At 40.4% G+C, this 15062-nt stretch overlaps 1 protein-coding gene across 1 annotated transcript in view; it reads right to left on the bottom strand.

The window, feature by feature from the left end:
• Positions 1 to 12731, bottom strand: part of GTF2F2 (general transcription factor IIF subunit 2) — a 68512-nt gene extending 55781 nt beyond the window's left edge. Inside the window, exon 1 of the mRNA XM_070751399.1 lies at positions 12493 to 12731. Within this exon, the coding sequence (XP_070607500.1) occupies positions 12493 to 12558 (66 nt within the window). The 5' untranslated portion in view covers positions 12559 to 12731. The remainder of the gene's footprint in view (positions 1 to 12492) is intronic.
• Between the last annotated feature and the right edge of the window lie 2331 nt (positions 12732 to 15062).

Genomic DNA, 15062 nt, shown 5'->3' with positions numbered 1-15062 from the left:
TCCATGGACTCGGGGCGGCTCACAACATAATAAAACAATTCATAACAAATCTAATAATATACAATTTAAAATTTAAAATAGTTAAAAAAACCCATTTTTAAGCAGACATACCTACAAACATACCGTACATAAATTATATAGGCCCGGGGGAGATGTTTCAATTCCCCCATGCCTGACAACAAAGGTGGGTTTTGAGAAGTTTACGAAAGGCTAGGAGGGTAGGGGCAGTTCTAATCTCTGGGGGGAGCTGGTTCCAGAGAGTCGGGGCCGCCACAGAGAAGGCTCTTCTCCTGGGGCCCGCCAACCGACATTGTTTAGTTGACAGGACCCGGAGAAGGCCGACTCTGTGGGACCTAATCGGTCGCTGGGATTCGTGCAGCAGAAGGCGGTCTCGGAGATATTCTGGTCCAATGCAATGAAGGGCTTTATAGGTCATAACCAACACTTTGAATTGTGCCCGGAAATTGATCGGCAACCAATGCAGACTGCGGAGTGTTGGTGTGACATGGGCATATTTAGGAAAGCCCATGATAGCTCTCGCAGCTGCATTCTGCACGATCTGAAGTTTCCTAACACTTTTCAAAGGTAGCCCCATGTAGAGAGCATTACAGTAGTCGAACCTAGAGGTGAGGAGGGCATGAGTGACTGTGAGCAGTGACTCCCGGTCCAAATAGGGCCACAACTGGTGCACCAGGCGAACCTGGGCAAACGCCCCCCTCGCCCCAGCTGAAAGGTGGTTCTCCAATGTGAGCTGTGGATCGAGGAGGACGCCCAAGTTGCGGACCCTCTCTGAGGGGGTCAATAATTCCCCCCCCCCGGGTGATGGACGGACAGATGGAATTGTCCTTGGGAGGCAAAACCCACAGCCACTCCGTCTTATGCGGGTTGAGTTTGAGTCTGTTCACACCCATCCTGGATGGAGACCTGAAAAAAAAATGGGGAAAACTATTTCCACGCGATCACTAAGAGTTGAAGATGAGTGGATGGGATACTATCAATCCATGAGCATCTCAAGGTCTCGTCGCTAACAGAAAAATAAATAATTTTCAAAGCAGGGCAATCTAGTATTTGCTAGCACACACGTTATGCCATTTCGGAATTTTAAAAGCAGCCTTGGGAGGTGAAAGGCCTGCAATAAAAGCTATTTAATGTCAGAGTTAGTTAGTTTACTGTATTGATTAGCCCATGGGCCCAATCAAAGTGCAGGATCTCAGACACAAATTATTCCTAAAAATCCAATAAAATACAATTTCAAATGAAATTGGAATAAAATACAATTGAAAATGAAAGTGGGACACACTTTATTTATTTTTTTAATATGTTTATTGGTTATAAACATATTTTAAAAAGGGGGGGGACATGATCGAAACATTTAAATATATTAAAGGATTAAATAAGGTCCAGGAGGGAAGTGTTTTTAATAGGAAAGTGAACACAAGAACAAGGGGCCACAATCTGAAGTTAGTTGGGGGAAAGATCAAAAGCAACATGAGAAAATATGATTTCACTGAAAGAGTAGTAGATCCTTGGAACAAACTTCCAGCAGACGTGGTTGGTAAATCCACAGTAACTGAATGTAAACATGCCTGGGATAAACATATATCCATCCTAAGATAAAATACAGGAAATAGTATAAGGGCAGACGAGATGGACCAGGAGGTCTTTTTCTGCCATCAGACTTCTATGTTTCTATACATTAAAAACAGGGTACAGAAAAATAAAGGGAATATATATAATGTACATTCTAGCAATTATAGTTTACTTATATAGCATGCGTGATTAGGGAAGGAGAGGGAAAGAAAGGGAAAGGGATTTAGAAAGAAGGGAAGGAAATACAAGAGGAGGACGAATAGAAAAATAGAGCAAAAAAAGAGTAGTAAGAAGAGGGGGGGGGGGGCAGCGTTGGAGCTGGGGCTTCCATGTTTTGCGGCCTGTGGTTTAAGCATATAGGTGGTATAGATTTTCCTGAAGTTTTATCCATATGTATTTGACGTAGTTGCTAGTGCCATCATTTATCAGTGATTTATAAATTTATTCATTCAGTTTCTTTGTAGTTCAAAATTTGTGTCGATCGATGTTGACATTTTATCGTTTCAATTTGGTATTATGATTCATGTCGTTGTTTACTGGTTTTACACGTTGTTTTAGTTGGACATTTTTCTTGATGTATAATTTTTAAGTAATTTTTTTTTTTTAACCAATGGTACCATTTGTCCCATGTTTTATAGAAATCTGTCTCATCCTTGTTTTGCAGTTCCATTGTTAGCTTGGACACACTTTAAAATGAGATTGGAATAAAATACAATAATTTAATATATGGATAAATAAAATTAAAATTATATTTCAGTGTCACCCTTACAATCTACCCCAATGAGTCCTCCATACGCCGATCTCAACCGTACCATTTTGCTTACGGATTGTGCCGTATTAAATGTTGTTTTCAAATTCTGGCTAAACATAAGGTAAGTTATTTTGATATGGGGCTCCCAATGAGTCCTTTGTTTAATATAGAGACCGAGATACCTGTCTCTCACCCACTTACCTAACAATATTAAGTGTGAAGAATGGCCCAAGGTACCTTTTTGCTGCAACTTTGAATAAACCTGTTGTACGTTTAGGGTGTCCTGTAACTTTCTCTGGTGCGTGTTTAAGTGTTTTCTCTCTTGCCATGCATAAAGTGTCCAAGACTCGCTGCAATACAAGAATGTGCTCAGGACACAGGTTCTATAAACCTGGATCTTTGTATATTCGCTCAGCTTCTTATTAAGCCATACTCTCTTCCTGAGTCTGGAGAATGTGGTAGCTGCTTTACCAATATGTTCATTCACCTCACTATCTAGAGAGTGTTGGTGAGGGGAGGGGCGGCATACAAATCTAATAAATAATAATAATAATTGACTGAAGATACATAAAGACATTGACGACCTGCAATTCTTGTGCAAATATTGTAATGGGGGAACTGAGATATCTCCCCCGGGCCTATACAATTTATGTATGGTTTGTTTGTTTGTTTATTTATTAGATTTGTATGCCACCTCTCTCCATAGACTCGGGGCGGCTCACAGCAATAATAAACAATATATAACAAATCTAATAATTTAAAAGAAACACTAAATGCCCCATTATTAAAAGCAAACATACACACAAGCATACCATACATAAACTGTATAGGCCCGGGGGAGATGTTTCAATTCCCCCATGCTTGACAGCAAAGGTGGGTTTTAAGGAGTTTACGAAAGGCGAGGAGGGTGGGGGCAGTTCTAATCTCTGGGGGGAGCTGGTTCCAGAGGGTCGGGGCCGCCACAGAGAAGGCTCTTCCCCTGGGTCCCGCCAAACAGCATTGTTTAGTTGACGGGACCCGGAGAAGGCCCACTCTGTATGACTTAATCGGTTGCTGGGATTCGTACGTATGTCTGCTTAATAATGGGTTTTTAAAAATATTTTAAATTTTAAATTATTAGATTTGTTATGAACTGTTTAATTGTGTTGTGAGCCGTCCCGAGTCTACAGACAGGGGTGGCATACAAATCTAATAAATAAATAAATAGATAGATAAATAAATAAATAAATAAATAGATAAATAAATAAATAAATAAATAAATAAAGGGAGGTGAATCCACACATGTCCTTCTTTACTCTTACACTTCCAACATTCATAATATTCCCATAAATATATACTGCTCAAAAAAATAAAAATAAAAGGAACACTTAAACGAAACAATATAACTCCAAGTAAATCAAATTGTCCACTTGGGAAGCAACACTGATTGACAGTCAATGTCACCTGCTGTTGTGCACATTCAACTTTGCACAGAACAAAGTATTCAATGAGAATATTTCATTCATTCAGATCTAGGGTGGGTTCTTTGAGGGCTCCCTTTATTTTTTTGGAGCAATGTATATTCCCATAATATTTCCAACACGTTTCTCTTCCTTGCTTCGCTTCATGGCCTCGACAAAGTTAACCGAATGCCACAGGGTGCTAAGACATTTTTAGAGAAATCAGATTCCTGGTAGTAGCCAGCCAGGGAAGGCAAGAGTTCAGACAGCAGCTGTGAAATATAATAATAGGATTAATTCACTCTTAACACGATCCTCTTTTCTCCAGCAAGTTTATAAAGCACGCTGTCTTCATTGGGGCAAATAAAGCAGAATGACTGGCTGCTGTATTAAGTTATCATTGATTTCTGCTCTTGCTTGTAAGGCAGTATTAGTGTCTCTCCTCTTGCACTAGGAATTTTTATAGCAAGAGGCTGACTGCTAACACAAGTCAGGCAAGAAAAATGGAATGAATAACAGCACAAATCCAATTCTCTAGCTGCATTACTCAAGATCCCCCAAAACAGCACGTTGCTACACTCGATTTACAACAATTGGTTTAGTTACAATGGCATCTGAATGAAAGAAGAACTATTTAGGGAGGAGATAGAGTTGAAGAAAATAATAAGAGTAAAAAGTGAGGGTACCAAGGCACAAGCAAGTAATATATATAAGATGTTAGTACAGTCAGATGGGGATGTGATCCAAGGATTGACTAAATGGTGGCAGAGTGAAATACAAGTAGATGTGCAAGAGATGAAAAATACTGTACTGCCATTTCCTTAGTAATTATCCATTGTATATTTAACATCCTATTAATATCCTCTTGCACCTTTTGCCAAAACTTCTGCACTACCAGGCATTCCCAAACCATATGCATAAACACCCCTTTATCTTGGCACCCATGCCAACAAATGCCCTTAACATTCTGCTGAAAATATGCAAGTTGAACGGGTGTGTAATACCACTTATGTAGTATTTTCCTTCTCATTTCCCTAACCCTTGTATTCTTAGTTTTCCTTATATTCTCCACTATAGTGTATTAGTCAAAAGCAATGCGATGGGAGAATTTAGAGAAATAAAACAAGAAGCGATAGAAAGCGCTCAGGCGGTAATAGTCTTGGGTTCAAAGGATGCGACAAAATGGACAATGCAAAATTGGTACCGGTATATGGTGGACCACATTCAATTTTTGAGATTATGGATAAAAGGATGAATTCGGTTAATGAAAGTGACTAGCGACAACTGATGGGACGATGGGACAAAGTAAGACGATATATGGCTAATAGAATCCGAGACCAAGCTACAAGGAATAAACTGGAATCACGTTATAATATGTAAATAGATATTTTGCTCTTGAGTTAGAATGGTATATACAAGAAACACCTGCAATTTGGTGGTGGGGTGTGAATGCTTGTCTGGTGGTGGGCACTACTCACAGAGCACCTGTTTTATATTATTATTATTATTATTATTATTATTATTATTATTATTATTATTATTATTTAGATTTGTATGCTGTCCCTCTCCATAGAGTTGGGGCGGCTCACAGCATACAATAAGACAATTCATAACAAATCTATAAATGTAAAAAACATTTTTAAAAAACCATTATTAAACCAGACATACACACAGACACACCATACATAAATTATATAGGCCCGGGGAAGGGAGGGGGAATGCCTCAATTCCCCCATGCCTGACGGCAGAGGTGAGTTTTAAGGAGTTTACGGAAGGCAAGGAGGGTGGGGACAATTGTAATCTCCGGGGGGAGCTGGTTCCAGAGGGTTGGGGCCACCACAGAGAAGGCTCTTCCCTTGGGACCCGCCAGACGACATTGTTTAGTCGACGGGACCCGGAGAAGTCCAACTCTGTGGGACCTAATCGGTCGCTGGAATTCATGCAGCATAATAATAATAATAATAATAATAATTATTATTATTATTATTATTATTATTATTATTATTTATTAGATGCATGCCGCCCCTCTCCAAAGACTCGGGGCGAGTTTTATGTTGTGTGTGTTCATATTTTTTTAAAATCCATAAAAATATTAAATAAAAAAGTGACTTATGACCGTTTTTCCATACTTATAACCATTGCAGCATCCTTGCACTCACCTGATCAAAATTCAGATACTACCTGTAGAGTAATAATAACGAAAATAAGGTATTTTTCCCCCATATTTTGGAGGAGACAAAAAACAGTTAAGGAATGGAAGCATCGACTAGAAAAACCTTCTGCTATAAACTGACAGGAGAGGAAGCTCTTGATGGTTGTTAAAGAAAAAAGAAACAACTTCTGTTTCCCCCCCACACACAAACACACAGCTGTATAATAATTTAGTAGCTCCCTTGTTGCAGAATCTCAAACTGAATTGTACCAAGCGGAATGTTATAAAACTGTCACCCGTATGATTCATCTGCATGGCTCTTCAGGGAGTCCAGAACCACACGTAAACAGGTTTTCCGGTGCAGAAGTTGGTGATAAATTAACGGCTTGCCAAAACCAATCAAACAATCCATCAAAAAAACCCAAGCAACTTGAAAACAAAAGGAGTCGAAGAAGATAAAAGGAGAGAAATCTTCCGAGCAAAAAAATCCGACTAGAACAAGAATAATGGAGTTTGAAAGGACCTTTGGGGAATAGGTGGAGCCCTCCCCACCTCTGATAAGATTAAAACTGAAATTGCAATTAACATAGTTGAATAAAATCAATACACATCGCAAGCCACACTATAATATATTCATACGAAGAATGGTTGCGGGAACTGGGTAATGAGAAGAAGGACCAGAGATGACATGTTCACAGTGTTCCAATCTCTCAGGGGTTGCCACAAAGAAGAAGGAGTCAAGCTATTCTCCAAAGCACCTGATGGTAGAACAAGAAGCAATGGGTGGAAACTAAGCAAGGAGAGAAGCAACTTAGAACTAAGGAGAAAGTTCTTGACAGTCAGAATGATTGATCAATGGAACAGTTTGCCTCCAGAAGTTGTGAATGCCCCAACACTGGAAGTTTTTAAGAAAAGGTTGGATAACCAGTTGTCTGAAGGGGTGTAGGGTTTCCTGCTTGAGCAGGGGGTTGGACTAGACTAGAGGACCTCCAAAGTCCCTTCCAACTCTGTTGTTGTTGTTGTTGGTGGTGGTGGTCTTAGAAACATAACAAGTAGTATGTCCACCTAATAAAAGAGAACATTTGTAGCTTAAGGTTGAAATAATAATAATAATAATAATAATAATAATAATAATAATAATAATAATAATTTATTAGATTTAAATGCCGCCCCTCTCCACAGACTAAAGGGGTCTTTAGTGTTCTGTGAGCTTGTAGACATTCCATTACCAACTAGGTAACATCATCAATGCTATGACAGTTTGGGTAACTCGTGTCCACCTAGGCTAAGATCATCTTGCCAAAGAAGACATTGGGAGCTTAGAAAGAGGTGTTGGCCTCCAAGGATTATCTCAGTCATAAAAAACCAATCTTCTAATTCTCAGACCTTTGTAATTTTGACCTGTTCAAATTTTATTAAGTATAATACATTGTTTCAACTCCTACACTCAAAACGTCACTGTAGAGCACCGCACACCAAGACAACTAGACAAAAGAACAATTAATTCCTGAACGCCCTCACTCTGCTAAACAAATAAGTCCCTCAGCAGTGTCAAACTATTCACTAAATCTATACTACTATTACTTCTAGTTTTTTCTCACCATTCCTCTCACCCACCTCCTTCCACTTGTGACTGTATGACTGTAACTTGTTGCTTGTATCCTTAAGGTTTTTATTAATATTGATTGTTTCCTGATTGCTTATTTGACCCCTATGACAATCATTAAGTGTTGCACCTCATGATTCTTGACAAATGTCTCTTTTCTTTGATGTACACTGAGAGCATATAAACGAAAGACAAATTCCTTGTGTGTCCAATCACACTTGGCCAATAAAGAATTCTATTCCATTCCATTCCATCCCATTCTATTCTCAATAAAGATTCTATTCTATTCTATTCTATCCTATACTATTCTAATTGATTCCATTCCATTCCATGTTAACCATATCATGATAGAAACTCAATCCAGCAGCTTTACACAAGGTTGGTAGTGGAGACAAAGAGGCTACTCACTGCTGTATTTGCCATCTTCTGCTGCAAGTTTTTTTCATGCTTGCTTCCTTCCTCTTGATTGCTGAGTAAAAGATACTCAAAACTTTTGCCAGACCCATCCTAGACTACTGCTCATCTGTCTGGAACCCATACCACATCTCAGACATCAACACCCTTGAAAATGTCCAAAGATATTTCACCAGAAGAGCCCTTCACTCCTCCACTCGAAACAGAAGACCCTACGAAAATAGACTAACAATCCTGTGCCTAGAAAGCCTAGAACTACGGCGCCTAAAACACGATTTGAGTATTGCCCACAAGATCATATGCTGCAATGTCCTACCGGTCAATGATTACTTCAGCTTCAACTGCAACAACACAAGAGCACGCAACAGATTCAAACTTAATACAAACCGCTGCAAACATGACTGTAAAAAATATGATTTCAACAATTGAGTTATCGAAGCATGGAACTCATTACCAGACTCAATTGTGTCAACCCCCAACCCCCAACATTTCTCCCTTAGACTCTCCACGATTGACCTCTCCAGGTTCCTAAGAGGCCAGTAAGGGGCGTACATAAGTGCACTGGAGTGCCTTTCGTCCCCTGTCCAATTGTCTTTCCTTTCTCTCACTTATCATATATATTTTCTTCCTTTCATATATCCTCTCCTATAAGTTCACTTTTACCCTTATATATACAGTAATACCTCATGATACGAACTTAATTGGTGCAAGGAGGAGGTTCGTAAGACGAAAGGTTCGTAAGACGAAACATTGTTTCCCATAGGAAACAATGTAAAGTCAATTAATCCGTGCAACCAAAAAACCCCCCGCAAAAAAACGGCTTTCGGCGACTGCTGGGAAGCTGCGCGGCTGTTTTAAAAGGTGACAGCCGGCCTGGAGGGCTTCCCAGCACCCCCCCCCCGAACCCGGGTTTGGGGTTCGGGGGGGTGCTGGCAAGCCCCCCAGGCTGGCTGCGACCTTTTAAAACAGCCGCGCCGCTTCCCAGCTGTCTCCTGAAGCCGAACGCTAAAGCCGAACTTCCACGTTCGGCTTCGGGAGACAGCTGGGAAGCGGCATGGCTGTTTTAAAAGGTGACAGCCGGGCTGGGGGGCTTCCCAGCAACCTCCCGAACCGAACCCAGGGTTCAGAAAATTTTTGCCTCTTCTTGCGAACTTTGTTCGAGTTACGAACCGGCGTTCGGGAGGCTTCTGGGAAGCCCCGCCGCCTGGCTGTCACCTTTTAAAACAGCCGCGCGGCTTCCCAGCAGTCTCCGAACACCGGTTCGTAACTCGAAAAAAGTTCGTAAGAAGAGGCAAAATTTTTCTGAACCCCGGGTTCGTATCACGAGTTGTTCGTAAGACGAGGGGTTCGTATCTTGAGGTACCACTGTATTACTACATGTCTATTTTTCTTCCTATGTATTTATGTATTAGACAAATGAATAAATAAATAAATAAAAAGGAGGAGGAAGAAAGCAGTGAAGGGCATCCTTTTGAAAGATAAAGGTCAAGATGAATCCAATGAGGCCTGGAAGGTCCTGAAGGAAAGTCTTCTTTCGAACATCAACTACTAAGAATTAACGTGCAATTCCTCAGCCTTGCAGTCCAGAATCACACAAGGTAGGACAATCTTATAATAGGATTAAAGCACCTGGGGAAAAAAATCCGAAGAAACTCTAATCCCACATCTTAAAAATTGATCCTGTCCAGAAACAAGAAAATACTGGGGGGAAAAATAAATAATTGGTTGTGTCAAATAACAAATACAAAAATAGAATATACGCCAAATACCTGAAGACAATGAGATCATCAAGAAAATATACGACTGTGCAGAGATGGACAGATTGACAATGGAACTTAATAATCGAAAAGAATCGGACTATTATGAAACCTGGACAAAATGGGACCAATGGACAAAAAAAAGAAACTTAAAAGAAGCATTGAAATAAAACATCAAGAAATCTAAAAGAAATTAGAAGACAATGTCGATAGGAATGTATATACGATGTAGATTCATCTGTAAATATGATTATGTCCTTTAAAAAAAAAGGAAAAATTTAATAAATATATTTTTTAAAAAAAAATTGATCCTGGGAGAAGGAAAAATCTTAATTTTGCCTACATGAGATACATATCCTTCCCAGTGTTGAATCCCAAACAACCACTTATTCAATTTGTATCTCTTGCTCCAGAAACCTCAAACATTCAATGTGATATTTTGTGGCCAATATATTGCTTTTTTCCTGTTTTATTTACACTTTGGTTTTCCTACAAACCAAACAATGATACCTTTATTGAGGTCTCTCTGCTTGCTTTTTCCCCTATATGGACAACTCTTAAAGAAAAATAAAAGAGGAAACTCTGAAAAAAGATTTGTTTGGGTGCATGTGCCACTCAGAGACCTATGGGAGTTAGACGGTGAATAAATCCAAATAAATAAATGCATAAAAAAACAAACCACACACAAACCAGTTTTCTAGACTAATTTGTTATAAATACAGTAATCCCTCGCTACTTCGCAGTTCATCTTTTGTGGATTCACTACTTCATGGGTTTTCAAAGGGGGCTTAAATCCATTAAATCCATTGAAAATTTTAAATCCATTAAAAATTCATAAAATCCTTCTACAGTACTACTGTACTCTATTTAAAGAAACCGATAGAAGATCCCATGTAGTTCCAGCTGAGAAGCATTACAGAATGACTGTTTAATGCAAGGGTGGGTTTTAAAAGTCCAAATACTCATTAAATACATAAAAAATATCTTTCCTCTACTTCACGGAAATTTGTTTTTCATGGGTGGTCTTGGAACACATCCCCTGTGAAAAATGAGGGATCACTGTACTTAATACTTAAATATTTACCCATTATACTAATTAGTGCATATAATTATGAATATTAATCCATACATTACATTAATAATAATAATAATAATAATAATAATTATTATTATTATTATTATTATTTATTAGATTTGTATGCCGCCCCTCTCCGAAGACTTGGGGCGGCTCACAACAGAAATAAAAACAGTATAACAATGAAACAAATCTAATAATAAAATATATAAAAACCTCAACAATTAAAAACCATACGGCACATACACATCAAACATGAAATATAATAAGCCTGGGGGAGATGTCTTAGTTCCCCCATGCCTGGCGATATAGGTGGGTCTTAGGTAACTTGCAAAAGACAAGGAGGGTGGGGGCCGTTCTAATCTCCGGGGAAAGTTGATTCCAGAGGGCCTTTAAACATAAAAATGTAGGACTGTAGCTAATGAATTATAAATCATGCATGGGATAGAAAAGGTGGATAGAGAAAAATCCTTTTCTTTATCACACAATACTAGGACGAGGGGGGCCTCCCTAAAACTTACAGGTAAGAAAGTGAGGACAAATAAAGGGAGATATTTCTTCACCCAGAGGGTCCTTGGTTGATGGGATTCCCTTCCAGAAGAGGTCGTGACAGCTGTCAGCCTGGAGAGCTTCAAGGCAGGATGAGACAGATTCGTGGAGGATGCCAAGTGTATCAGTGATTATTGAAAGGGATGTCCATGTGCCGCCTCTATGTTGGTTGAGGTGGGCAGGATTCCCTCAGATCCCATATATTGGGGATCAAGGGAAAGGGAGGGTCTTGCCTTCTCCTTCTGCTCAAGATCCCCATGGATAATTGGGGGGGGGGGGCATTGCGGGACACAGAAGGCTGGACTCCATGGGCTTTGGCCCGATTCAGCACAGCTCTTCTTAGGTTCTTATGTTTCAACTCCTACCCTCAAACCATCGCTACAGAGCCCTGCACACCAAGACAACTAGACACAAGAACAGGTTTTTCCCAAACACCATCACTCTACTAAACAAATATTTCCCTCAACCCTGTCAAAGTATTCACTAAGTCTGCACTACTGTCACTAGTAGTTTTTTTCTCATTCTTCCTATCACCCATCTCCTCCCACTTATGACTCTATGACTGTAACTTGTTGCTTGTATCCTTAAGATTTGTATTAATATTGTTTCCTCATTGCTTATTTCACCCCTATGACAATCATTAAGTGTTGTACCTCAGGATTCTTGATAAGTGTATGTTTTCTTTTATGCAACCCCAGGCAAAAATGGTCCAGGCAAGGAGTACCCAAGGCTTCTTGTTTTTCAGCCTTGGACACCCCCACCCCACATTTTTATTTATTTCTTTTGTCCAATACACACAATACATATAGAAGAGGATATATATAAAGAAAAGATATAAAAATAGAGGAGAATATATATGAAAGGAAGAAAATATATATGAGATATGAGATAAAGGAAAGACAATTGGACAGGGGACAAAAGGCACACTAGTGCACTTATGTACATTGCTCCAGATCATGGAGGCTCCACTGGGCCCACCTGTCAGCCTTCAGGAGCCCAATACTCCTCCTGGGCGGAAGCAGGGGGGGAAACCTTTATTTGCATCCAGTGGCGGGGAGTTCCGCAGACGAAGTGTCGTATCCGCCCCCCACCTGCCCAGGGGAAAGGGGGAGGGTCCCCGGCCTCCTTCCCCCGGGGAGGGACGCCGCCCGAGGCTCACCTTGACCAGCCACATCCCCGTGTTCTGCTTGGCACCGGTCAAATCCAGCTCCCCCTTGTCGCTCATGGCGGCGGCGGCGGAGCGCGACTCTTTAAAAAGAAAAAACGGCCGCAAAAGAGCCAACCGAGGCAGCCGCCCGGAGGGCAATCGGCGACGGACCGACGGATCCTCGCCGGGGTCAAAAAACTGATAAACAAAGCTTCGGTGCCCGAACGTTTGTCTAGCCGGGCTGCTCGGCGTTCGACGAGGCGTGGCCACGAATAGGAAGACCCGGGCGAGGAAAAGGGGGGGAGGAGCCAAGGCTACGCGTTGCTGGAAAGGGCGGGGCCGGAGCATTCTGTAACCCCGCCCACCCCTTTTTTGCACACATATATGTGTTTGTGTGTACATTTATATAATACTGTATATATATATATATATACGGTATATATTTCTAATTGTTTATAGATGGATGGATGGATGGATGGGTGGGTGGGTGGGTGGGTGGAAGGAAAGATAGATAGATAGATAGATAGATAGATAGATAGATAGATAGATAGATAGATATTTCCCCTAACTAACCTCAGATTGTGTCCCCTTTTTCTTGAGTTCACTTTCCTATTAAAAACACTTCCCTCCTGAACCTTATTTAACCCTTTAACATATTTAAATGTTTCGATCATGTCCCCCCTTTCCCTTCTGTCCTCCAGATTATACAGATTGAGTTCATGAAGTCTTTCCTGATCGGTTTTATGCTTAAGACCTTCCACCGTTTTCTGCAGCCCCTCTTTAGATGAATTTTTTGAAAAAAAATTATTCTCCAATTACGTGTACAGAAAGAAAGATACCATTAATTTCAAATTAACTTACAATGTATCATTTTTGCAATTTCGGTATACACAGATTAACCAATGCCACCTCCTTATGATTTAACATCTGGACCAAAAAATAATTATTCCAATTCCTCAAATGATAAAAAAAGTTTAAAAAAACTGTATACATTTTGGGCTGTTACTGTTCTTAAACATATCAAATTAATTAGATCAAAATGTTTCAATTTTCTCAAAAATGTCAATGTTCATATATACTTTAAACCCTCTTCCATAATAAATGCCCTTTAAAATAAAAGAGAAAAGAAAAAGAAAAGAAAATTTTTGTAGCCCGTCTTTGGACCCGTTCAATTTTATCCATATCTTTTTGTAGGTGAGGTCTCCAGATCTGGACACAGTATATTCCAAATGGGGTCTCACCCGCGCTCTATACAGTGGAATCACAATCTCCCTCTTCCTGCTTGTTATATTTCCAGCTATGCAACCAAGCATTCTACTCGCTTTCCCTATCGCCTGACCACACTGTTCACCTGTTTTGAGACTGTCAGAAATCACGACCCCTAAATCCTTCTTTTCTGAAGTTTTTGCTAACGCAGAACTGCCAATACAATACTCAGACTGATTACTCTTTTTCCCCAAGTGCATTATTTTACATTTAGAGACATTAAACTGCAGTTTCCATTGCTTTGACCACATATCTAGCAAAGCTAAATCATTTGCCATATTAAAGACGCCTCCAGGAATATCAACCCTGTTGCACACCTTAGAGTCAGCAGCAGCCAAGCATTCTGCTTGCTTTCCCTACCGCCTGACTGCACCGTCCACCCATTTGGAGACTGTCAACATTTTGAGAATATTGCTTGTCTGTGACCCACTTGCTTTCAACTGTTCTCCTTTCATGCTGATTTTGGCGTCCCCCCCCAAAAAAATAAACCCCTCCACACTTTAGGCGACGTCTCTTGTGTTTTTTAATTGCTTGCAAGCAATTGGAGTAGCATCTGACCCGTGCAGTCTGATGCATTCATAGCTCTCCAGATGCTTTTGGCTAGCAAGAATTCCCTCCGCCGGTGCTGGTTGCCAGGGCGACCGTGTGTGCTTATTTCCTACAGCTTGACATCAAGTTTTGGCAGCCTTGACTGCTTGTTCCCTGCGGGCTGAGTGAAATTCCAGCCGAAGCTTCAATACTTTCGAAAAAGAGTTGAACTCTTGATCGTGCTCGGTATGTTAATCGGGAAACGAGAGCTCAACACAGCAAAGCGGTGTCTCTCCTCGGGGCCTTCGGTTCTTTTCTGTTTCATTGCAACCCAACCCGTTTCTAGGCAAAGAGAAACCAAGATTAACACATGCAGAACACTGCAGTAAAAAACAATTGCTGTCAACCTGCCTTCCGTTGAGGGCAGTGGAAATACACTGCTCAGAAAATATAAAGGGAACACTTAAACAACCAGCAAATGCTCTCTTCTACACATCGGCAAAAAGAATCAGAACTTCAAATACAAACTTAATAAACAAATTATCACAGATAATCCCCACTCGGTCAAGGACCTCGGAATACTAATAACTAAAGATTTAAGTGCCAAAGCCCACTGCAACAACATAGCCAAGAAGGCTTCAAGAGTTGTAAACCTAATCCTACGTAGCTTCTGCTCTGGAAATCTCACACTGCTTACCAAAGCTTAAAAAACTTTCGCCAGACCCATCCTCGAATACAGCTCATCTGTCTGGAACCCATATCGCATCTCAGACATTAACATCCTTGAA

The sequence above is a fragment of the Erythrolamprus reginae genome, chromosome 4 (assembly GCF_031021105.1).
Source record: "Erythrolamprus reginae isolate rEryReg1 chromosome 4, rEryReg1.hap1, whole genome shotgun sequence".
Lineage (NCBI taxonomy): Eukaryota > Metazoa > Chordata > Lepidosauria > Squamata > Dipsadidae > Erythrolamprus > Erythrolamprus reginae.
The sequence above is the reverse complement of the archived record's forward strand: the minus strand, read 5'-3'. Positions and strand labels throughout refer to the sequence as shown.